The sequence below is a fragment of the Penicillium brevicompactum genome (genome assembly GCF_028827555.1).
Source record: "Penicillium brevicompactum strain IBT 35665 chromosome Unknown utg000001l_segment0_segment0, whole genome shotgun sequence".
NCBI classification, from domain to species: domain Eukaryota; kingdom Fungi; phylum Ascomycota; class Eurotiomycetes; order Eurotiales; family Aspergillaceae; genus Penicillium; species Penicillium brevicompactum.
In genome coordinates, this window is record NW_026623203.1 from 2308568 (window position 1) to 2330685 (window position 22118).

The following is a 22118-nucleotide window of genomic DNA, read 5'->3' on the forward strand; positions in this document are numbered from 1 at the left end:
GACGCACTGAACAGCTCATCATGATGGCAATGATCCTGAGTTCGTCCTTTGGCCTCGCAATGACAATGGCTACCCATCTAGATTACATCTAGATTAATCAGGGAGATCTTGAGCAAGCTGTTAAGGCATACTAGAGAGATGATCCATTATAGCCTCAATCAGGAAGACCCTCTGGAACTTTGGAACACGTTCCACGAGTGACCTTGGGATAGATCCATATAGTGTGTCCGCAATCTTCCAAGGTTTTGGTATTCCCAAGATCAATGTCAGGACAAGCGACGGCTTCTGTCGAGATTGTTTCTCCCACATGTGGAGACCTGGAGCTGTAGGGTGGACTTCTTGAGTACATCCATGGACATTGAGAGATTGACAAGGGACTACACTGCCAGGTATTTCTTGTCATGTGTTCATTTTTAAGTTCATTCAAGACATCATTGAACGCTCATCTCGTTAGCCATATATCAACACATCCCGATAGCACACCAATACCCCAAATTCCGGGAAAATCTAATCCTCAGCCTCACCCGCAGCGCCAGAAAATTCCGCATTGAGGAATCGAACAAAAGCATCACCAATCTGCTCGGCGGCCAAAGCTCCAGCACCACGACCGATATAAGCCCGATTCAAGCCAATCCACTGTCTCCTTAGCCTCTGCAACCTTGGCAGCGCAAGAACACCACCCGCGCCAGCAAGCTCTTCTGTCGTTCCTGATAGTACTATATGTGACGGCAAGAAGACTGCAACTGTCATGTCCGGCACAGAAATCGTGACACCATTAGCGTTATCGCTCTGAGCGAGAGCGATATCTGCGGTGGGATACCTCGTCGTGAAATTACGAATTGCAGTCACGACCGCTGAAGTACGCTTTTCCATTGCGTACATCGCATTTGGATCTGTGGCGCTTGCTTGGACGGTGGCCTGGTGAGGTACGATTCGCGGGCGGGTTGATAGACGGCTGCCTCTTGGTCCGCCTGTTGCTGTGCTGGCTGTGTCGGAGAGAGCGGGGGCGAGAGTGGTGAGACTTGGGAGGGTAGGCTTTTCTGTGGGGAGAACCACACCCGTAAGAGCTTCGAATATATCTGATACTGGAGGCTCGGGGTCGTCGTAAGGAACCGTGAAGAGTGGCTTATCCCAGCGGCTATGGGTGCTTGGCTCTTCGTAGCGGAAGATAAGGTTGTTTAGTAGTTCGGATGGGTATGCCTCTTCGGTATCGAGGGTATCTGTGCTTTCAGCAGTATCGTTTGTGTTCTGATTTTTATTGGCGTCGCGTTGCAGGCGGGCGTCGTTGTTGGCGACACATTTGTCGACGGGGGTTCCCACGTGAACCTGGACTAGTTAGCTGTGCTCGAATGCATTTTCCAAGTCACATACCACACAGGAAGTTGTTTGTGCTGCTTTGGCCTCACACCAAAGCTGATACCGCCATCCTTTGATATAGTTCATTCCGTCAAGGATGACAATGCTGTCTCGCTTGAGTACGCGCTTGGTGCGAGCATAGGCAACTCCGCGCGCCTCCTTCTCTGTGCGGGCATGATCATAGACGATGCGCGGGTGGGACGAGTCGTGCGATCCGACAACATGGATCTTGTATCGAGACTTCAATGAGACCGGCGTGCCTGCTTCTGCGGCTGCGAACACTTCATCTTGATGTTTTTCCAGCAAGGAGGCGAGCTGGTTGGCGCGGTGGGTGAGGCCCGAACACGGGTATCCGGTTAAAATAACGAGCTGGAATTCATCAGAAAAGAGATCGACGGGAATTGACAGCTTTCGCGACGTACCGGCATCGTTGATTGTTGCGATTTGTTACGGCGAACTTTTTTTTTTGCTGCGGGGCATGTGACCCCGCATCTGCTAATCTCCAGCTTATCGGCTCTACACAATGAAACTGCCGTGGAAAAATGAAGTATATTCTCTCTGAAATCTATTGAACTTTTGTCATATTATCATGTCATCGTTCCAAGGGCCCAAATTAAGCCTTGGATGAAGCCAATTCCTCTGGTGACCACCGAATCTGATATCCAAACACGGTTCTGCGTAGTTGTTCATCCTGCAAGTAATTAGTTTTCAAGACATGAGATACATACAAGATGTAGACTTACACCTGGATCCTTTTCGAAGAGAACCGCATCAACCACCTTCTGGAAGATCTTGGTGACTGTAAACCCACTAGCTTCAGCCAAGGGGAAGAACTGTTCAGTCTTGGGCAAAAGCCAAGGCTGATAGGGAGTGAAGATGACCAGTGCGACAGAGTCGGGGCTCTTCTTCATAGTCTCCCGCATAGTCTTGATCAAATTCGGATGCTCGCGGTGGCTATACACCACGTCGGCCATGATGAGCACATCGAAGAGGCCAGGGGAGCCATCAGCCGCGGGTGGCAGATATGCCCGCAGCTTGGTCACGTCGCTGCCCCATTTGTAGCCATCCACATGGAGGCGGCGTAGACCATCTTCTCTGGTGGGGATCATGCTGGCAGACAGATCGGCATTATATTGCATGTTTGAAACAAGATCTGGATCTGGGTAGTCGGTCAGAACGACCGTACGTGCCCCCTGAATGGCGCTCACAATGCTGGGTACACCAGCTGCTGCTCCGATCTCGAGAACATCCTTGTTTCGAATGAGATCCTCGGTGTGCTCTTCAATGTAGTGAGAGCTAGTACGACCGGCATTCCAGAGCAGGTTTCCCTGGTTAGGTCAGTATGTCGAAATTAGGTAGTGCTGGTCTGATGTCGTACATAGAGAGGATGGTCGCCGACTAGACGAACCCGGACTGTTTGACCGGACAACATGCCATGCTCGGCAAATGTAGGGGGCGCATCTTCGGGATAATACCCTTCTGGATCTTGGAACAAGTCCCCTGACTCAAAATCGTCGGCCATGGCGGCAATGGGCTTTTTTTCTTGGCTAAAAGAAGGAAAAAAATATCAGTCGGATCTTATCGGCGGGGCATCCTCGGGAACACTTTCGGGCCAATGCCTGATTTGGGGGCTCAGAGATTCACTCTTACCTGGAATACCGGATCACTCGGCTTCGGCTTCGGTATAGTTTTGTTATATTGATTTCTCTATTTCCTTGTTATTCTGTACCTTCATGAACCTCGGAGGGGGATGCGCAAATCAGACGATCATACAACAATTCGCTGATCGTCACCCCGCAGACCAATACCGAAGCCAATTGTAATTACAATGTGATGTACTCGTCGTTTTACATGTTTATACTAGCTTGCAAGTATATCAAAGTATTTACGCCCTATGCATATATTGTTTAGGTCCATAACTGAAAAGCGTACGGAGCAAATCCGAGAAAATTCGATATCACGTGGCGTCACATGTCAACACGTGACGGTACAAATACACTCCAAAGTGGTAATACCGTGTGGAGAGAGCCATGGAGATACCGTCACAATACACTAGCGGATAAATGTCGGGATGAGAATCTGCAGTTCGCCTTCAAAAGGCATATGCACCCCTGATTTGATCTTCTTGCGATATTGATTTTAGGCTGCCTTCTTTCTCTGATCCTCAATCTGTTCTCATCCCTTCTCTGTTTTGCTCGTGGTGGAATCCGGCAAATCTTCTCCGCTCTGCGTTGCATCCTCGGTCAATCTGATCAGCGGCTTCGAATTCCTCGCCTTACTTGCCACTGTTCTTTCGTCTAAATTCTCGATCACACCATTCGATCCATAGCACCACCTTCTTCCCCCGACCCCGACTTCCCCGACCCCATTTTCTCCCTTATCGCTAGAACTTTGGAACCGACCAGCCCGACGTCATGGACTCAACCCTGCAACCCACCTACAATCCCCAAGCGACCCAATCTTCCTCCCTGCAACCTTCAAAGCTCGAGTCCACCATGGTCGCCCAGGCCCAAAATACGATAGAAGTGGCTTCAAATGCCACCAGGCAGGTCCTTGCCTCGCCCTTACAAAACGCCTGCTCCCCCTCGCAACCCTTGTCCAAGGCCATTAGCCAACACCAAAGCGTCCCTGCCGCCAACACTCATACACTACCTCTCAATCCAGCGCCCGCCCAGACCAATACATACCCTCAAATAGAACTGGGCGGGCCGACTGCCACGGCGCCATTTTTGCAGGACTTCAATCTTGTCGCCGAGGCCGCGAAGCGTGCTCAGATGGGTATCGTGATGCGTGATCTAGAGAGCGTGACCCTGTGACCTCTGGTTAGAATCTAAACCCAGAGGGAGATGCCATACCGCATGTGCATCTCCGAGGATTGCGGACTGGCTCCTTGTCCTCACAAAACTTTCTCGGCGTATACGGATATCGTTTTGCTTTTTTCAAAGACACCTGGAAGAGTGTCACTCCGGTACAAGCATCGTGTTGGAATGCTTGACTAGGGCTTATGGCTTTGTCGCCATGCGGTGTTTTTCGGTTTCCTAAATTTTCCTGGCTTGGGCCTTTATACCATCGATTCACGAGACATGCAATAAATAGTATTCATTAGCACCAATATCACTACTCTTTTCCTCATAAGATTGACGCAAGGAGATAGACTGCCATGGGTCAGCAGATAACAAGCAAAATATAAAGCTGGGGTCTGGGTCCGTGTTATCGCCTGAATGGATGAACGGCCTACTGCCACGCTCCTATAGCCTTCCTCGCTCTACGCCCAAATGAAGGTATTTAGCCGGGCAGATCCCAGTCAATCGACTGAATCGAGGGTTTCAAGGTTACTTCTGAATGCCATGAGCCCACCGTGTGCCGTCTTGATTCAAAAGCGAGAATATACGGGTCTCACCACTGCTTGGTCTCTATGCCAGAGAATCTAGTTCAAAAAATAGCATTGAAATGACGGGCTCCGCAATAGTGAGCCTCCACAGAAGCCTGCGCATCTCCAAATCTAATGAAACCCGGCTATTTACTACCCTTACCCTGGATGTTCACCCCACGCCGTGACGCAATTCAAACAACCGCAAATCCTGGCAAGCCCAATCACTATCCTTCCTTAGAGACCCCTCCCGCCCACAATCAAGACGTATCAAGATTAGTTTTGCCAACATTGGGGGGTTTGCCATGATTGATCTGCGTGTCTCCCCCGCATTTCCCCCCGGACTTCGGTGTGCAGCCGAGATTAGGTAGAATGAACAAAGATCATGCCTTTGTTTAAGCCGGCTATGAAAGGGTATATAATGCAGTTCCCCGAAGGTACAGGCGCACAAGATCTAAGCACAGTATTTCGCTCAATATGGCTCAGAAGGAACCATATTTCGGGCTGACGGGGGTTGGCTTACTTTCTGGATCACGGTGCGTACCAAGGTTGACTTGTCTATTTGTGTAAACCATAATAACTCTTTAGGTTGCCTGTGCGACTGATATGTCACTATTTGGGTATGACCAGGGAGTTTTTAGTAAGTTGGTGGCTTCGTTATCCTTTATCTGAACTGACTGTTTAGGTGGCGTGGTGATAACACAGGATTTTCTTGAGTTGCATGATCTAGTTGGTCCGTCTAAAACAAAGGACTTGTCGACTGTCACTGCCATATACGATATTGGATGTTTCTTCGGTGCGATTGTCGCTTTTACCATTGGTGAAAGACTGGGCCGGAAGAAAGCGATCCTTTTGGGAACGACTGTCATGGCAGTCGGTGCTATACTACAGGCTAGCTCATTCAGTCTTCCACAGATGTTTGTTGGGCGGATCATTTTAGGGTAAGAGGGCACCTCGATTGTTTCCACCCCTTCGTTTTCCTTTCTAGCTAACGACATCGACATAGGGTTGGAAACGGTAAATACCACCAAGTACAAATCATGAAACGCAACATCAAACCTAACCAAAGTAGGCATCAACACAGCAACAGCACCAATCTGGCAGACGGAAACCTCGCAGGCCAAATGGCGAGGACCGCTTGTCATTCTAGATATGATGATGAACATCGCCGGGTTCTGTCTCGTGAACTGGATAAACTACGGTCTGTCCTTCGCAGGCGGTTCAGTAGCCTGGCGATTCCCCCTCGCTTTTCAATTCATGTTCCTTTTCATTCTTTGGTCCACGACCCCTTGGCTACCTGAATCACCTCGGTGAGCCATACATTCCCATTCACTCCCTGGTACAGCTCTGATAAATGCAGATGGCTCCTTGCCCACGGCAGAGAAGAAGAAGCCTTACAAGTTCTCAGCTGCCTAGAAGCGAAACCAATAAACGATCCTATCGTCATAACCCAGCGGGACGAGATCGCATTCAGTATTCAATACGAGCGTGAGAATGCCGTTCGTTGGCGAGATCTCTTGAAGCGGGATAAGAGCAATGATACTAAGACTCTACGTCGATTATCACTCGGTATTGGATCTCAATTCATGCAGCAGTTCGGCGGCATCAACATCATGTCCTACTATATGCCAACTGTGCTAACCAACTCGGTCGGTTTACCCGAGAAAATGGCACGGCTATTGTCAGCCTGTAACGCAGTCTCATATTTGATATTCTCAGGTCTGGCAGTGCTGCTAGTTGAGCGGATGGGAAGAAGAGGATTGATGATCTTGTCAACCTTCGCGCAGTTCGTCTGTTTTCTCGTCATCACAGTGCTTTTGCGATATTCAGAGACCAGCGATGGTCGTGCTTATGCCAACGCTTCGGTTGCGTTTTTCTTCCTTTACTATGGAGCTTTTGGGATTGGGATGTTGGGTGTTCCTTGGCTGTATCCCACAGAAATCAACTCGCTCCCCATGCGCACAAAGGGTGCTGCGGCTGCGACTGCGACTGACTGGTAAGTGCCCAGGTGTTGGGGGCCAATCGGTCGGCTTTTCTGACAAACGCAGGATCACGAACTTCATCGTTGTGGAAATCACTCCGATCGGTATTCAAAGTATTGGCTGGAAATTTTGGATTGTGTGGACGGTGTCCAACGCTGTCTTCTTGCCGGTTCTCTACTTCTTGTATCCGGAGACTGGTATGTTGACGAGAGTCCCCATTGTGCCCGCAGTGAGTATTTACTTACTATTACAGCAAATCGTACTCTCGAGGATCTTGATGATTACTATCGCTCCGACCCGCCATTGATCGTGACTCAAGACCCGGATGCGATCAGTCGAAAGCGCCCGCTCAAATACATTCAGCGCGAGGAGGATGCGCTGGAAAGAACTACGGTAAGTAAGGGACTTCCAAGCGAGCAGCATATTGAGTGGACCGAGCACAAGCGCGGTACGTAGAGCCATCGATGGTAAATTTTGCCAATGTATGATACAAGCACAAACATACTCCGTAAAGACAACACAATATTATTGTTCCCGATCGCTGCCGAATAAAAGTGATGCAATGGAGCAGCATGATAGCATCTCAGACATCCCCACCCCAATCAGCCCACCGGGTGACCGGGGCAGAACCGAGGTGGGAACGAATAAGTGGGTTGTTGAAGGACCTTGAGCGGCGCTAAATGACTAGAGACCTAGTGTTCCGTACAAACGGATATATAAGCCCGGGAGACGAAATGGTTTGTTTTCTTTGTTTCATGTTCTGCTGCATTACGAATTTGCGTCCTCATATTTTTAGACGTTGACGCACGTTGGTCCACCGGCAATGTTCGGCCGGGGTTGCAATGCCGCATGGTGGCGCACTTGGCGTACTGTTTATTGAACGCTTCAAGGGATGCATATCGATATATCAGAATGATATGTCGATGCAATAGCGAAGGAAATAGTCTTAATAGTGGAAACGTTTGGCTTGAATAAACATAACAAAAGATCCAATTCCCAAACACCGAGCTATGCACAGACGTAAATACAGATTAGAAAGGAATGTAAATTACCACCCCGGGGTAAAACATAAGCGCCCAAAAAGAAAAGAGAGAGAAAAAAATAATAATACCCGAACACCCCAGTGTAGTATGACCGAATCATCTCATGTCCATAGCTCTTTTTTGTTGTGTCTCTTGAGACTCTCAGAAAATTCTAAATGAAAGAATTCTGGCTGCGATTGCCGTATTCGGTCGAAGAACCGATCAGATTAGGCGAGGAGATGCTCGCACCCTTGGAACTGGTGGGTTTGCCGCGGGATGAGAACACCGACAGACGGCGAGAGATGCGCTGGCTCATTCCCCGTGTCGGGCCGGACCAATTGTCGAAGGAGATGATGGACATAGGTCGTGAACGAGGCGGGCCATGGGATGTGACGGGAATCTCTCGTGGAGAGATGGGATCAAACAAGATAGTTGAGCGGCGCTTGAGCTTCTCCGTGTCTAGAGACAGGTCTTCCCGAATATCGCCGAGGGCATGGGAGACTCGTCGGAGGAGCTTGGGTGGTTTGCCGTAGATGGAAGGCTCTCGTTGCTCGAGGCCGTACATTTGTAGAGGGGTTGAGTTGGTATCCTCGTCCACCGGGGAGGAGTAAAACCGGGGGTATTTGATGGGCATGGGGGATCGGCGGGTAGGTTGTTGATGGGGTGAGCGAGGCTCAGAGGAGACACTGGAGGTCGAGCTGTTGGGGGAGGTCAACATGATTAAAGATTATGGAGGTTGCAAGGGAAGAAGAGCATGAAGAGCAAGAGAAAAGAGAAAAGAGAGAAGAAAAAAAATCCAAGCTCGCAGAAAGGAAAAAAGCGCATCTCTATGAGATTCCGAAAAAGACCAAAAGTGGATCAGAGACATGAACATTTTAGTCCCAAAGCTACGAGACGCCGTCCCGTGTAACACTTAGATGACTGTAATTTAATTTCTCCTTATTGTTCGACTATTGACTTGACCCTCATGGTTAAACTATACAACTATATCTCAAACCTTGCAGAGACTTAATCGTGTTACGGAGTACGGAGTGCACTTTGAAGACATACTCTAGTTATCAGATCATGTCTCAGATTTGACGTTGAACTACGAGGACGATCCAATGACGGGAGCATTGCCATGATCTCCCAGCCCCATCTATTTTCGGTGCCGCATCAGCTCGCACACTGATGTGTACTTCTACGACACGTTCGTACGAGTCAATGGCGCAGTCCTAAAAAGACGAGTTCACCCAGGGGCGAAGACATAGGCATCCACGGTTCCCACCGGGAAGTCTTAGTATCCGATCGCTGATTGGTTCGATTCCCACTCAGGGGGCATGGCGCCATGTTTCCATGCTTTTTTTATCTTTTTGTTCCTATTTGGGCACAGTAACAGAGACATTTTGACCGACTAATGAGAATATGAATGGCATGCATTGTGAGATCTACTGGTTTCATTGGTGTTGAGTGTTAAGTGTCAACCCTCCTACACTGCGGGTTTAGCATTGAGAGACACCTGATCATTGACTTTTTCTCCCGTCGGATCCACCGCAAAGAACCATAGCCACACCTGTGCCCACAGGTGGATGTGAGAGGAGGAGGGGGCATCGTATTTGGGGACCTTTTTTGGTACTTTTCTTTCTGACGCCCCTCCTTATTACTAGTGTTGCCTAGGGAGGCCGTATGGAGTAGTACGGAGTACTTGTATCATGCTGGATCATCCCCCCGCACTCGGCAAGTCGGAGTTAACTTTCGTTCAATCGTACGGAGTACACGGGTACACCTCCACCTTACATCACAAAGCGCAGGTTGGTATCTGCATTGCGGTCAGCTGAGCTCGGCTAAAATACACACCGGGACTTACCAAGAGGATGGCTGCAGCTCAGCTGCGGCTTCTGGGAGTATTTGCCCTCGAGTTCATTTCGGATCGTATTCAAGAGCTGCAGATAGCTCTGATGAGGCCATTGCTGCAGGGATTTGATGAACGCCCAACTCAACGCCCCACGCGCTTGTCCGTCCTGGAACGTATCCGCTCTGTTGGAGTTAGTCGATATTTCTGTGTCTTTATACATTCACTAGAGATTTCTTGGCGACGCCACTTACGATGTCTGTGTGTCCTTGGACCCTGAAAACATCACCACATCTGCCGGGGAGGTCTTGGTCATGATCGTGCGCTCACGGGCGGATCCACCATTGGCCGCCTTTTTGAAAAATCCAATCGCCGTCGACGCCATGCCAGATAGATCACCCTGTCCGTAGGAGGTGAAAGCGCTGAAAAGATCCTGGGCAGCTTCCTTGGCCAGATTAGGTTCCTTGAGAACACCCTGCGTGGAGTAGACGTAGGGTAGATCCAGAGCGGTGCCTGAGTGGCAGGAGTCGAAGATCGCCGTCAGACGCACTCCCGGTCGCAGGGGACGCACCATGATCGCATGCATATCGTCGTCTACAATGTGCCCAGCCACGCGGTAGTCAAGCGGGTAGATGACGTCGTCGAACCCATCATCCTCATCGCCGTCCAAATCGGGGGTGCGACCGCCGTGACCGGAGAAGTGGACGAACAAGGAGTCGTTGGGCTGGGCGTCTTTGACGAGCCACTGCATCGCGCGCAGGATATTGGCCTTGGTGGGGATGCTCATCGGGTTGGATTGGTCGTCGGTGAGAATGACCATGTCCTCGCGCTTGTAGCCGAATCGCTGTGTCAGGAAATTAGACATGTTGGTCACATCGTTGATGCAACCTTTCAGGGCGTTCGGTTGGCCAGCATAGTTAATTCCCATCAATAGAGCCTTGCGCCGACCTGTACAGGCCGAGTACTGGAACTGATAATTTGACGGAGCCCCTCCTCCGAAATGCTGAAGGTTCTGTGGTGGGGGTGGGGGCAAACTAGGAGAATTTGCCCGAGGAATTCCTATTGACGGTAAGCGATCTAATTTTTGAGGGTATGGTTCGTCCGGGACTTACCATTCTGAGGGGCACTCAGATTGTGATGGTGTGAATAAGGCCGAGGGGAAGGACTGTGGCCATAGGGAGAGGGAGCCTGGGGAGGATATTGAGGGTAAGGAGGATAGGGCGAGGGCGGGTAGGGAGAATGATTGGGGCCTGGATATGACGGCTGCGGGTGATGGCCGTAGGGCTGAGGGGGATAGGGCTGAGGCGGGGGGTTGCCGCCACTGCTGGCCGGGATAACCCCATTGGGGTGGTGGTCCTGGAGGTCCCTGGGGACCAGGAGGGCCATGAGGATAGTACATGATTTGTGATCCAGAGATGTTGGGAGGAAAAGAAAGTCGAAACGACTGAAGTGTTTAAAAAGAACTCGGCTGACTAGTGGGGTCGCAGATCGTACAGTCTCAACGCCCCGAAAATTCTCGGCACTATTCCCGAGAGAGAAGTACAGGACAGAAAGCTGGAGAGGGGAGACCCACTGGTAGGGCTGCAGAAGCATCTATGTCATAGCACATAATTCCACGTTACTGTGGGATCTGACGATCACAGTTTGAGAACATTTAGGCAAGTTCGAATCCAAGTACCAAGTAACTACGGAGTACTCCGTAGTTATTTCATGGAGATCTAGTACAGGGGAGTAATCAGAAACCACCCGTGGACATACTCCGTACTCCGTAAGCAGCCCCGGAGTACGTATGCAGTAAAGGAAACAAACGAAACAAAAACACTGTATCTACTCCGTTTGTCTTTGGCAGTCAAAAAGGCCAAGCGTTTCTAGGCAGCGACATTCAGGGCACGTGATCGGACGCGTCACTGGGGAAAGAAGAAGAAAAGAAGAAAAATGGAAAGAGCGAAGAAGAAATCGAAGGAAGTAACCGAAGAGCCGAAGAACTCACCAGGAATAACTGTGAATAACCATGAAAAATCACATATTGTTCTGGTGGGAAATTCTACACTTGTACTCCGTAGATCTCATACGCGGTACAGTAGCAGTAGTGAGACCTGATGCGGCTCTTTAAGTCAAGGCTGTGGAGACCCTAAGGAGTTAGTCTATGGCGACTAAATCGAATCTCCGTCATCTCCGTCACGCGAAGACTAATTTGGGGGGATGTCTCGGCGGACTCGTAGTCGACTCAGCCCCCTTAAAACTAACCAAATTCAATAAGAGCCTCAAGGCTCTGTGGAGGGGAATGTGATTCGCTGGAAGGAGTGGCAAAAGTAATCTAAGACGATCGGCCTGCTAGCCTCTTGCTCTTTCCTCCATTCCAGGGTTCTTGGCGCGATGAGGCTCCTTTGGAGCAATCTGCTCGAGCCTCATCCTCCCTTCTCATAAAGTAAGCCCCTTCAGCGTAATCATGGACACGGCTTGACATTCTGTTCATCATGATCCAGAGGCTGGATACTCTTCCTTTTGATGTCTTCTATCACATCGCTACGTCGCTGGACGACCGCGATCTCATCCACCTCAGTCGCGTCAATCGTGCCCTTCACTCCATCACACAAAGCGAGCAAATCGCCCGCAAAACAGTCGAGGTACTAAGCCCCCTCCTCACCGCCATCGGTTTGGCCCCCTCAATGCTGACATCCCGCAGAATGGCCTACTCCACAGCAAGGAAGGTCAGGCGGCAATGACCGCCCAGTCGGGTTATCGCAAGGCGGTTGGTCTCCGCTTTGCCGTCCACGAGGCTGTTGCCACGGCAAACCCTTACTCCGTCGCCTGTGTAGGCTACGCCGCCAGTTTCATCTATAATCAGGGTCATTTGGCCTACCGCTGCCAGAACCACATCCGCGTGCTGCACGTCCATGGTGTCGCGACCAGCGAGCGCGTCCTTGACCTCACCCAGGTCTTACCGCACCCACTTCACACGGCAGGGCCGGTACCAGCCGATAATGTTACTTTATTAAGCTACAGTGATGACACCCTCGTCTTCCAAGTTACAGGCGTGAGCGCCACGGAGGATGCCTTATTTGTCATCGACATGAGAAGATCATCCCGGCCCCGGCCAGTGTTTCATCGCTCTATCCCCGCGTCAGCCCCGATCTTCGTACGACATACTCGCTCATATCTCTGGTATGGCACATTCACGGCGGCCGATGGCTCCGATGGCGTATGGACAATTACGGGCGTGGACTTAGAAACGGGTGTGCGCATTGGAATTCAACTCGACCGCATCGTGGACGGCGATCTTGGGCAGACTTTGTGCTTTGAGATGCACGATGAGCATCTATATGCCGTGTCAACGCAGGTCGCTTCAGATGACAGCGAGATCCACTCCTCTTTCTATCATTGGTTCTGCTTTGCGCCCCGGGAGTCAGGTCGCAAATGGAATGGTCGCTTCTGGCGCCGTGAGCATCAGGAAGGCCCTATCAATGAAATGTGGACTGACCTTTCAATTCGAAAGGATGAAATGACGGGTCAACCTGTCATCCTTGAATGTCGTCGCGAATGGCGCGATGGCAAGAGTGAGAACCATCGTACTTACTACACACAGCGACTGCCGGCGCCGGAAGAAGCTCTGGCGCCTCTTTCGGGGGTGCGATGACTACACCGTCCTGGGTCTCAATGGACGGTGATCTAGGTGACGATCAACCCTACGACGAGCGCCCTGCAAAAGGCTGCGCCGTCATTACCACGCCGAATATGAATCCGGCTCTACAAAACGACAAGAATTCATACCCGCGCGTACCAAGCACCGCAGCTACCACCTCGGCTCATCCACATTCGTCGACCTCGTCAACGACCCTGCCAGCGACGGTCTACGTTCACGAGATAGACTTCGCCTCCGCACTGTTTCACGAAAGCGCAAGTCCCCCATCGACAAAGATGGGACCGAAGGCTACCCCAACAGACTCTTTCAACCTACTCAAACAGACGCAGTTGGCCGTCCAATTGAGGGCTCCGAAGAGCGATTTGAATGTCGCGGCGTTCACATGTGGCCACCAGAGAATGCCACAGCTGTTCAACAATTACTCTGTCCCAGCACGCGCATCGGTTCTGTCAAGAGCACCGCTGATGAGCGCTCGATTATCTACTCAATTGACGCACCTGGACTTCCCTCAAATCACCAAGCTCTCATCCTCATCAGCTTTGATCCCAACATTCGACTCCCAACCCTTAACCCTCTCCCCACGCCCGAAGATGCCATCGATACATGGGCCGGGGACAAATTTCTCGATGTCCCTCTTCCGTCTGTGTATCCATCATCTAACATGGTGGAAGAATCATTACCCTATTACATGAAAATCAAACATGGCTATATGCTACGTTAGTGTAAATAATACAATTAGCATACCAAGATCCTCAAAAAACAATTTAAAACAATTCAAGATTGAAGTCACTTTCCAGAAGCAATGCCCAAGTGCGTCTAGAGTGCGCCTTGCATGAGTAGTGACCTGATACATACTACTCAGGCGAGTTTGCATTTCTGATGTAAGCCCGTGCGAGCGCCCAGGTGTCTACCCGTGGACCCGTGCACTGGGCAGAGATGATGAGTCTACTCCGTATTTGTCTCGGATATGTACTTCCCTCATGTCCCCATGTTCCCGCCAGACCGCATGATCGTTCAAAGCGGCTCCAAGATCGAGGCCTAACTGACACATCCTGTTCTATTTTGACATTCGTCTCGCATTGGCTTACTCCATATCTCATACTCCGTATGGAGTTCTGCGATCTTTTGCGTTATTTTTCTCGGCATGCTTTCCCTTACCAATGCCACACGTCGATACGATCATCCAAGCGGAATACCAATACGGTACGCCGCCACATAATGGCGATTTGGGTATTCAATTGCTAGCTATGCGGGATCTGTCACCTGCTTCGGGATTTCTTCCCAATTCTGACCGGCTCGCCAAATCACACGGGGCTAGTTGATTTGGGCCACAATGGCTCATGTCCCGCAAGGACGGGATCCGAAGTCAAATGGGTGTGGTTCAGATGAGAGAGATAATCCCAAGCAAGCATTGAAAGTTAGATTTATGATTGAAGAGAAGAGAGAAAGCCGAATGGAAAAACAGAAGATTCGGGGCAGTTCCAAAGTTGGTTGGTACCTGGCAGGTGACTTCCCAATCGGGAAACACTAACAACGTGATTTACAATGTGAGTTATCTCATGTTCTCAGCACAGGCTCCCTCTATGCGGCCCTAAATCAGTACATCAAGCGATATATGAAGCCGCCTGAGCTTTGCACGCGGAAACCTACTAATCATTTAGGAAACATTGTTATCATATCATTCACGAAATTCACATATTATTATCATCTGCGACCCAACCACGAGGTGAGTCAACAGGAGATCTATATCTTTTCATCTAGAGACAAAAGAGACAAGACAATTCAAACGCCAAAGACAAAGGGGGAATCAAATCATAGAGCATATCCAGGACATTAAATCACAACTTCACATACATTCCTGCTAAAGAGTCGACGATCATGTCCCTCTTTTGCACAGGATGATCCTTGAAGATATCTCGCACAGCGACATTGGTCTTCAACTTCGACTTGAGAGCATCGATTTTCGAACTCTCTGCCAACGCTGCACTGGCTGTGTTACTTGCACCTTCGCTATCCGTCAAATTACCCACTAGCCCACTCAGCCCGCCAACGCTGTGTAGCGCATCGGTGATGCTGCTGTTGCCGCTGAGGAGATTGTGGATGGAGTTCTTGAGGAGATCGGCGATGGCCAGGTTGGCGGTCAACGTGAGCCCGGACATCACTTCGGTATAGTAGGGAACCAATGTTCCGTTCCAGGTGATGGACCTGGTGATTGTGTCCAGGGCAAGATTGCCTGTCTTGAGATTCGCGGCTTGTGATGCGAGGACCTTACCCAAGTTGTGGATGATGGTTGACAGGTCTAGCACGCCGGTTAGGGGGAAAGTGTTGTTGCCGGGATAAATCGTGACATCCTTCAAAGTTGCATTGCCGATGGTGAGACCGCCACTTTTCACGTCCAGGACAATCGTGCCCAGATCTAAGGTGAGGAGGGAGTGATTGGGGAGCGTGGCGTTGCCAACGAGGTTTGTGCCATCCTCTCGCTTACTGACCAGTCCTGTGTCGGTGACAGAGAACCCTTTAAATTGGTCCAAGACTAATATGGGGTTAATTCATATTCTTGTTTGGAAGCATATGGAGTATAACTTACCTGGTGACACGATGTCCTTGTCCATAGTGACCTTGGACTTGAGGACTCCCAGGTAAGAATTCGTGGTACCCCTGACGGATAGAGCAGTGTCTTTCTTGTTGACAACGTTGTGCACGTATTCGACCCACGTGGTCAGGTTGGTCAATGGCGTTTCGACTTTGCTCACACCAAGCGTGGAATTTCCCTTAATGACCTTTCCATCGATAGTCGCATTAGCCCAGGCATTGCTTGCTCCCGTATCGCGAACAAACAGATCCAAGGTGATTGGCTCGATGCGCACAGGCAGCGCAATCTTGAGGTTCAGCGCTGACTGCAGTGTCAATGAGATCATGTCCGGTCGCGGATTTAGAACTGCCGCATTCACCAGGACTAAATCGGACTTATTCACGACCATCTGTGAGATGGCTGGAATGGCGACCAGGAAGCTAATGGCGAATTAGTATTTGCAGTTCCTTGCAATTGCGTATTTGGGACGCGACTTACAAGACTGGTAGGAAAATCGCCAGGAAGATGATTGTGACAAACAAATGCAGACACCAGAATCGCTTCCAATGGCGCTGGAACTTCTCGCTGGCTTTCAACTTCCTCGTCTCTAATGAAAGACCGCCAGCGGATTCGACCTGGGCGAGTTGGGCGCCATTGTCATTTTTTGAGACTAATGGGCCGCGATGAATACCCAGGGAATATTTGGCATCATCGGAGCTGAGATATGCTGGCCGGTCGTCAGTTTTACCCATGATGGCGATTGGCAGACACTCACGAGAAAGAAGCCTTAGGGGGAAGAATGCTATATGTACTTAGCGTGACCCGGACCCTCATGAAGCCCCAGACTTCGGAGAGTCCAAGCCTCCGTAGCGGGTCGGGGATCCAGTGGGTTCACAAGAATTAGAAAAGCGAACAAGACCAATGATTCAGTCTAGCGGGTTCGCGTCGGAGCACTATTCCCTTTTGTGAGTTGCATGACGCAGAAACGGGAGGGATCATCGCCCAGGAAATGGGGATCTGCCACGAACCGCGGCTTAACCCACAAGAGGAACGAGACTATTCACATGGGCCGAGAGGAGATCGTCCTATCATTGTAGTCCAAACTTGGCTTTGCAATTTTGCGGGGGAAGCTTTTGGGTGTTTTGGCTTCTGGGTCTCAATATTATAATGCGACTTCATACCGTCGCTTGTTCCCTCACATCGCCATGTCTTCCACTTCTTCGCCCGTGTCCCCTGTGGACGAAAAGAATGTCGAGGCTCTCCCTACTTCTATTTCAGATGCCACTCAATCAACTTCCGACTCCGGGCGTCTTCACGCCCTGGAGCAGCTAGAGATCTTCCCCAAAATGCTCCAGGAGGGCATCATTTTCGCCGGCGCCGGCGCTGCCCTCTTGCTCCAGGCTGCTCTACCTGGCATCCGTGATGGGGCAACAGGGGGTCACAAAGAGCTTGCGACGGAGCTCATCGACACCCTCCAAGCTCACATCAGCTACATCTCCTGTCTGGTGTTTGGAACCCGCGCCGAGCGCAAGACTCTCCTAGACCTATTGCACAATGGCGATCGCCCCTTATTGGGCGATGGGCACGCGACCCGTTTCGCAGCCCACCCATCCAAGCAGCTATGGATGGCAGCGACGCTCTATGCCACATCGACCGATTTCTACCAGCGCATCTATGGTCGCGTCGACTATGCTAGTGCGCAGCGTGCATATAGTGAATTCACCTTGCTCATGAACTGCCTAGGCGTGCCAGCCGGGACATGGCCAGCGTCCCGGCAGGAGTTCTGGTCGTATTGGGATGACCAGGTGTCGCAGTTGACGGTCTCCGAGGATGCGGCACAGTTCGCAAAGGACCTCCGAGAGAGCACGGAGATGCCGCGCTGGGTACAGTCCATGAAGCCGTTCTTGCGAGTGGCGACGATTGAAATGTTACCGCCGCGATTGCGAGATGCTTATGGGCTTAAATCGACGGTGGGCACGAGGGCGCTGTATCGGACTTATATGGGTTTCTCAGTTGCTCTGTACCCGGCTTTTCCTGATAAGTGGAGGGCATATCCTTACAAGTTCTATCAGGATCGTCTGAAGGAGAAGTTGAATGTGGTTTGATGTTTTTGTATATACCCGCTCGTCATGAGATATGCTTCCAAAGTTATTCTGTTTAATATTGTGTATTTTCTCTTTTCAAGGGTTCTCTTTCGTTACTAAGCTCATTCATGGATGTCTTATTGAAGGTTCCATTCATTGATCGTTTATATACCCCTTCAGATGCAAATTCGAAAAAAACATAACATAGAAAAACATAAAAGGTCATGATTCGTTCCTTCTAGCTCTCACAGTGACCCCAAAATACCACCAAGGAGCTTGGAGACATCCTCAACCAGCTACAGCCTGTTAGTATGTTTTTTTTTTTGGTTAGCACGGTGGAACTGGTCACGTACTGGCGTAGCGTCTCCAATGAGGGTAGTTGTGTTATCGACAAAGCTCTTGGTCAGCAATGTATGGGCGTTGTTCAGGATATCTTGCAAGATATCAATGTTATCGGACTTAAGCAGCTTAGCAGCGCCATCAAGAATGGTGTCCAGCTTGTTGACGTTGTCGGTAGTCAAGAGACCCTGGACGCCGCTCAGGATGTCAGGTAACTCCTCCAGCAGCCCACCGGTAGATGCCGGTGCTGGCGCAGCGACAGGGTTGGGTCTAGGCTCTGGGGCTGCCAGAGCCAAAGGAGCCAGGATCAAAGGGAGGACGTGGAAGAGACGCATTGTTGATAATTCGAGCTGTCTGAGTGTGAATGTAGAAGTGAGTTTCTCTACACATCCAACCCTTATAAGCGAACTTGACTTTTTCTCTCTTGATCTAGACCATGGCGCTGGCTGTTGTTAGTCTGTCTGTTAGCGTGGCAGCTAGCTTTTGGGAAATTTCCCGAGGCCGTTAGAGGCCGGATTGACACGATCTCGGGTGACGGGCAGACACCAAGTGGCCGAGGAACAAGAAACAATGGGAATCATGTGAAATGACAGTGAATTAGGATATTGATGGCGAGAAAACGATCCAATCCCAACACGATTTCGATACGAGAGAGTTTTCCCCCGCATCCAGGTTTCACCCCAGATGGGCCCTTTGGGTGAAAGATCGGCGGGTTGGGGCTGATCGGCCCCTTTTTTGAGACAAGCCTGAGGGTCTTGGGCCTGTCGGGTTTAGTTCATTTCGAGGGGCTCGGTGGGATCCAATCGTGGAGCTGTCAATCACTTGGGTTATTTTCCAAGGTTGTGGTCGGAGGAGGGTTCGCTTCAGTAGTGATCTGCGCCTGGCTTATCCTGCAAGGTCGATGCACGCGAGAGGCACATATATCACTTGGCTCTGCCACCTCGTCATGAACCTGCATACTCCCATATTAATTAATCTACAGCCAGGGCCGAACAGAACAGCATGTGCTTGAAATGCTTAATGTAACCTATTCTCCACTTGCGACGTTCCGAAACTGAAAGCCTCAATTTGGGGGGAAAACTGAGAAACAAGAATACATGGCTAGTCTAGAGCGAGCTGAGGGCCGAGGGGAATTTTAAGTTGAAACTGCTGAATTTCTAGATCTCATATCTCATCAATTTGTCAACTTCCAAAGTTGCACTTATCCTCAATACCAAATCGCAATCCAATACGAAGTAGCCACCTTATACGCTTCCCCACTCCATGATCTGACGACCGTTGCATCGAATCAGATCCACTGCTCGAAATCATATCACAAAGCTAGCGCAAGTCCAAGCACACCCAATGCGCCCATCACCGATACGGTCAATTCCGTCGGTGCAGCTGCACTAGACGAAGTCGAGCTCGCTGACCCTGACCCCGACCCTGATCCCGATTGGGATTCGGACCCGGTCGACGTGCTTTTTACCTGCGTTTGCGTTTGCGTTTGCGCCTTCGCATACGCCCCCGTTGTGGCTGTTAGAGCGCCGTCCGAGATCTGCGATTTAACCACAGACATGTAACTTTTCACGTCGGTCGGCAGGGCATTGTACCATGCCGGTGTGGTACCGGCATTAAATTGGCTTGCTAGGGATTTGCGCTGATCGGGATTGATCAATTCCCAGATGACAGAGACGGGGACTACCGAGAGAATTTCGCCGATGAGAGCTTTCGGGGGCGATGAGATGTTGCCAAAATTGGCGCTCGCTGTTTGGTTCGCTGTCATGTGTTCTCTGCGATGTGTTAGACGTATAAGGGCACATGGGAAGGTATCTGTACAATGCACTTGAGATCGCGCCCAGATTGATTCCATTGTCAGTGGTATCTCGGCGATGCTGATGCTCAGTGCAGGCTGTCGCGAGGAACAGTAGGAAGGCTGTCAGTTTCATGATCTGTATATGCAAAGGAAGTTGTATAGAGGTTCTCCTTCGCCTGGCAGCTCGGGAGTATATCAAATGCTTAACCCCTCCCAGTAAGCCAATGCAGCATAGTACACGCATGCAAGCGCCACTGCTGGAAATCCTTGATCTTGAACTCGCTTCCAAGGTTCTAGTGTTCTAGATCTTGTCTTAGTCTCGACCTCGGATACACGGAGATCAGCTGCGGGGAACTTGCTGCTATCCCGGGGTCGGGGATTTTCACATTCCTTGGAGCTAGTACCCCGTGGGCTTGAGTGGAGGGACGGAGATTGAGTTGAGTCCGGTGCAGATCAAATGCTCATCTGTTAACGTTCCGAGGTTGATGAGACGACAAGATAGGTCAGATCACGATACCCGGGCTTCTTTCTCGATCTGACCTCGCTTGCGCATTTCTGGCAGTCGTGAGGCAAAATAATGAGCAAAATACTGTCCGTGCTGTTGCTTGATCTTGCAAAGCCAAGGAAACAGAATGATTTATGTGCCGAACTTCTGTACAAAACTCATTTTGTCTCAGATCACAGTTGCAATATCGAGAACCCGGGGTTCGAGGTGGAATGATACTACTCTCGATGACACTCCCAATAAGCTCGCCCGTTAAACTTGACTTTTCGTTGCTCTTCTCTCCTCGTTATCTACAAGCCTGTGTTACGGAATTCCTAGCCCATACCGAGCAAGCACAAGACCTGCTTTGAGACAGCAGAGGGCCTAGAGAAAACACATGTCCGAGAACTACGTCCAGCTGCACTGGCTCTGGGTATTGCCTTCCCGGTGAGATTGCCCATAGTCTCACTATTCTCACCTACCGACGGTGTATACTAGTTACCGGATCCGGTTTACTGCGGCATGAACGTAGTAATAGCAAATGGCGAAATCAATTGGATATCATAGCAAAGCCATCGTAAAAGTCATGATAAAATACAGCAACGAAGCCGAGCACTTATTCGCCCTGCTTCTTGACAATATCAGCCTCAGCACCGCGCTGACGGACCTTGCCCTCATCATGCTGGTCGCGGTACTTCTCCTCCTTCTCGCGGTCACCCGTGACAGCAGCACCAACGGAGCCCAGAGCACCCTGAGCGCGGTTCTGGATACCCTCACCCCAGTCCTTGAGCTGACCCTTGGCTTCCTGCTCCTTTCCAGCGGCGTTCTGCTCGGCACCACCGCGACGGAGGCTCTCGTTGCCGATGAGGTTACCTACGGCTTCCTTGGTAGAGCCGACAGTCTGGTCCCACTGGCCAGTGGGGCGGTTCTCGTTGTCCTGCGCCACGGCACCAGTGTTGGGATCGGCAGAGAAGGGGCCTAGCTTGGCGGTTGTGTGGGAAGCTTCATTCTTGGCTTCGCCTTCGGCCTTCTTGACATCGCCCTTGGCCTGAGTTTGTTAGTAAAGCTTGATAATGTGGTAGAGAATGGAGCTTACCTGAGTAGAGGAGTCACCAGTCACGGTGCCCATGGCACGCTGAGCGAGGCCACTGGCTTGATCCAAGTAGGACTGGCCGGTTGAAGCGTTTCCGTCAGACATGTTGTAGATTGTAGATAATGTGTGGTGGTTTTTTGTGGATGGTGATGGTAAAGTTCTGATAGAGAGAGAGAGAGAGAGTTGTGGAGTTAAAATGAAAGATGTAAACAAAGCAAAGGGGTCCTTATATGTTTGTAGACCATCACCAGTAAACAAGTCTATACCAATGACGTCATATGATGTCAATGCCGCAATCCATGGATGAAGATAAGGCTGACACCTGCGTCATCCGTAAATCTTGGAAGATTCTAGTGTCATTCTTGCACTTTATTGTGGCATACTAGCAGGCTGTGACACATTTAATATGCAAGCAATTGCTAGGGCGCATACAGAGTGGGTGCTTCTGTAGTGCGAGTACAACAACTCGTGGCGGATTCCACGTCGTGAACCACAATGAAGTTTAGAGCCATCCATGGATGGCTTTCTTCTAGAAGAAGTATCAATT

General features: G+C 50.4%; 12 protein-coding genes across 12 annotated transcripts; 4 read left to right on the forward strand and 8 right to left on the reverse strand.

Annotated features, from left to right (window-relative positions):
• Positions 1-507: 507 nt before the first annotated feature.
• Positions 508-1784, reverse strand: N7506_000633 (putative RNA polymerase II Elongator complex associated protein Kti12; the record flags this gene model as incomplete). Its single annotated transcript, XM_056949929.1, has 3 exons — positions 508-1326; positions 1372-1725; positions 1779-1784. 3 exons carry the CDS (start codon positions 1782-1784, stop codon positions 508-510), a joined length of 1179 nt encoding a protein of 392 aa, XP_056815844.1.
• Positions 1785-1969: 185 nt separating this feature from the next.
• Positions 1970-2878, reverse strand: efm7 (putative nicotinamide N-methyltransferase Nnt1; the record flags this gene model as incomplete). Its single annotated transcript, XM_056949930.1, has 3 exons — positions 1970-2047; positions 2100-2684; positions 2735-2878. 3 exons carry the CDS (start codon positions 2876-2878, stop codon positions 1970-1972), a joined length of 807 nt encoding a protein of 268 aa, XP_056815845.1.
• An 892-nt stretch (positions 2879-3770) lies between these two features.
• Positions 3771-4172, forward strand: N7506_000635 (uncharacterized protein; the record flags this gene model as incomplete). The annotated part of the gene is made up of 1 exon (XM_056949931.1): positions 3771-4172. The coding sequence occupies one exon, from the start codon at positions 3771-3773 to the stop codon at positions 4170-4172; it is 402 nt and encodes a 133-aa protein (XP_056815846.1).
• Positions 4173-5203: 1031 nt separating this feature from the next.
• N7506_000636 (sugar porter family MFS transporter) lies at positions 5204-7164 on the forward strand (the record flags this gene model as incomplete). The annotated part of the gene is made up of 8 exons (XM_056949932.1): positions 5204-5239; positions 5315-5366; positions 5412-5667; positions 5733-5743; positions 5799-6036; positions 6087-6722; positions 6775-6905; positions 6962-7164. The coding sequence occupies 8 exons, from the start codon at positions 5204-5206 to the stop codon at positions 7162-7164; spliced, it is 1563 nt and encodes a 520-aa protein (XP_056815847.1).
• A 738-nt stretch (positions 7165-7902) lies between these two features.
• Positions 7903-8448, reverse strand: N7506_000637 (uncharacterized protein; the record flags this gene model as incomplete). The annotated part of the gene is made up of 1 exon (XM_056949933.1): positions 7903-8448. The coding sequence occupies one exon, from the start codon at positions 8446-8448 to the stop codon at positions 7903-7905; it is 546 nt and encodes a 181-aa protein (XP_056815848.1).
• Positions 8449-9553: 1105 nt separating this feature from the next.
• On the reverse strand, positions 9554-10947 carry N7506_000638 (caspase family protein; the record flags this gene model as incomplete). Its single annotated transcript, XM_056949934.1, has 3 exons — positions 9554-9746; positions 9816-10620; positions 10674-10947. The coding sequence occupies 3 exons, from the start codon at positions 10945-10947 to the stop codon at positions 9554-9556; spliced, it is 1272 nt and encodes a 423-aa protein (XP_056815849.1).
• Positions 10948-12038: 1091 nt separating this feature from the next.
• On the forward strand, positions 12039-13925 carry fbx15 (F-box domain protein; the record flags this gene model as incomplete). Its single annotated transcript, XM_056949935.1, has 4 exons — positions 12039-12188; positions 12248-13118; positions 13148-13234; positions 13258-13925. 4 exons carry the CDS (start codon positions 12039-12041, stop codon positions 13923-13925), a joined length of 1776 nt encoding a protein of 591 aa, XP_056815850.1.
• A 1117-nt stretch (positions 13926-15042) lies between these two features.
• Positions 15043-16528, reverse strand: N7506_000640 (DUF3712 domain-containing protein; the record flags this gene model as incomplete). The annotated part of the gene is made up of 3 exons (XM_056949936.1): positions 15043-15737; positions 15792-16216; positions 16275-16528. 3 exons carry the CDS (start codon positions 16526-16528, stop codon positions 15043-15045), a joined length of 1374 nt encoding a protein of 457 aa, XP_056815851.1.
• A 453-nt stretch (positions 16529-16981) lies between these two features.
• Positions 16982-17881, forward strand: N7506_000641 (oxygenase MpaB family protein; the record flags this gene model as incomplete). The annotated part of the gene is made up of 1 exon (XM_056949937.1): positions 16982-17881. One exon carries the CDS (start codon positions 16982-16984, stop codon positions 17879-17881), a length of 900 nt encoding a protein of 299 aa, XP_056815852.1.
• Positions 17882-18105: 224 nt separating this feature from the next.
• Positions 18106-18534, reverse strand: N7506_000642 (uncharacterized protein; the record flags this gene model as incomplete). Its single annotated transcript, XM_056949938.1, has 2 exons — positions 18106-18156; positions 18214-18534. The coding sequence occupies 2 exons, from the start codon at positions 18532-18534 to the stop codon at positions 18106-18108; spliced, it is 372 nt and encodes a 123-aa protein (XP_056815853.1).
• Positions 18535-19511: 977 nt separating this feature from the next.
• Positions 19512-20127, reverse strand: N7506_000643 (uncharacterized protein; the record flags this gene model as incomplete). Its single annotated transcript, XM_056949939.1, has 2 exons — positions 19512-19971; positions 20018-20127. 2 exons carry the CDS (start codon positions 20125-20127, stop codon positions 19512-19514), a joined length of 570 nt encoding a protein of 189 aa, XP_056815854.1.
• A 967-nt stretch (positions 20128-21094) lies between these two features.
• N7506_000644 (CsbD family protein) lies at positions 21095-21676 on the reverse strand (the record flags this gene model as incomplete). Its single annotated transcript, XM_056949940.1, has 2 exons — positions 21095-21526; positions 21575-21676. 2 exons carry the CDS (start codon positions 21674-21676, stop codon positions 21095-21097), a joined length of 534 nt encoding a protein of 177 aa, XP_056815855.1.
• Positions 21677-22118: the final 442 nt, after the last annotated feature.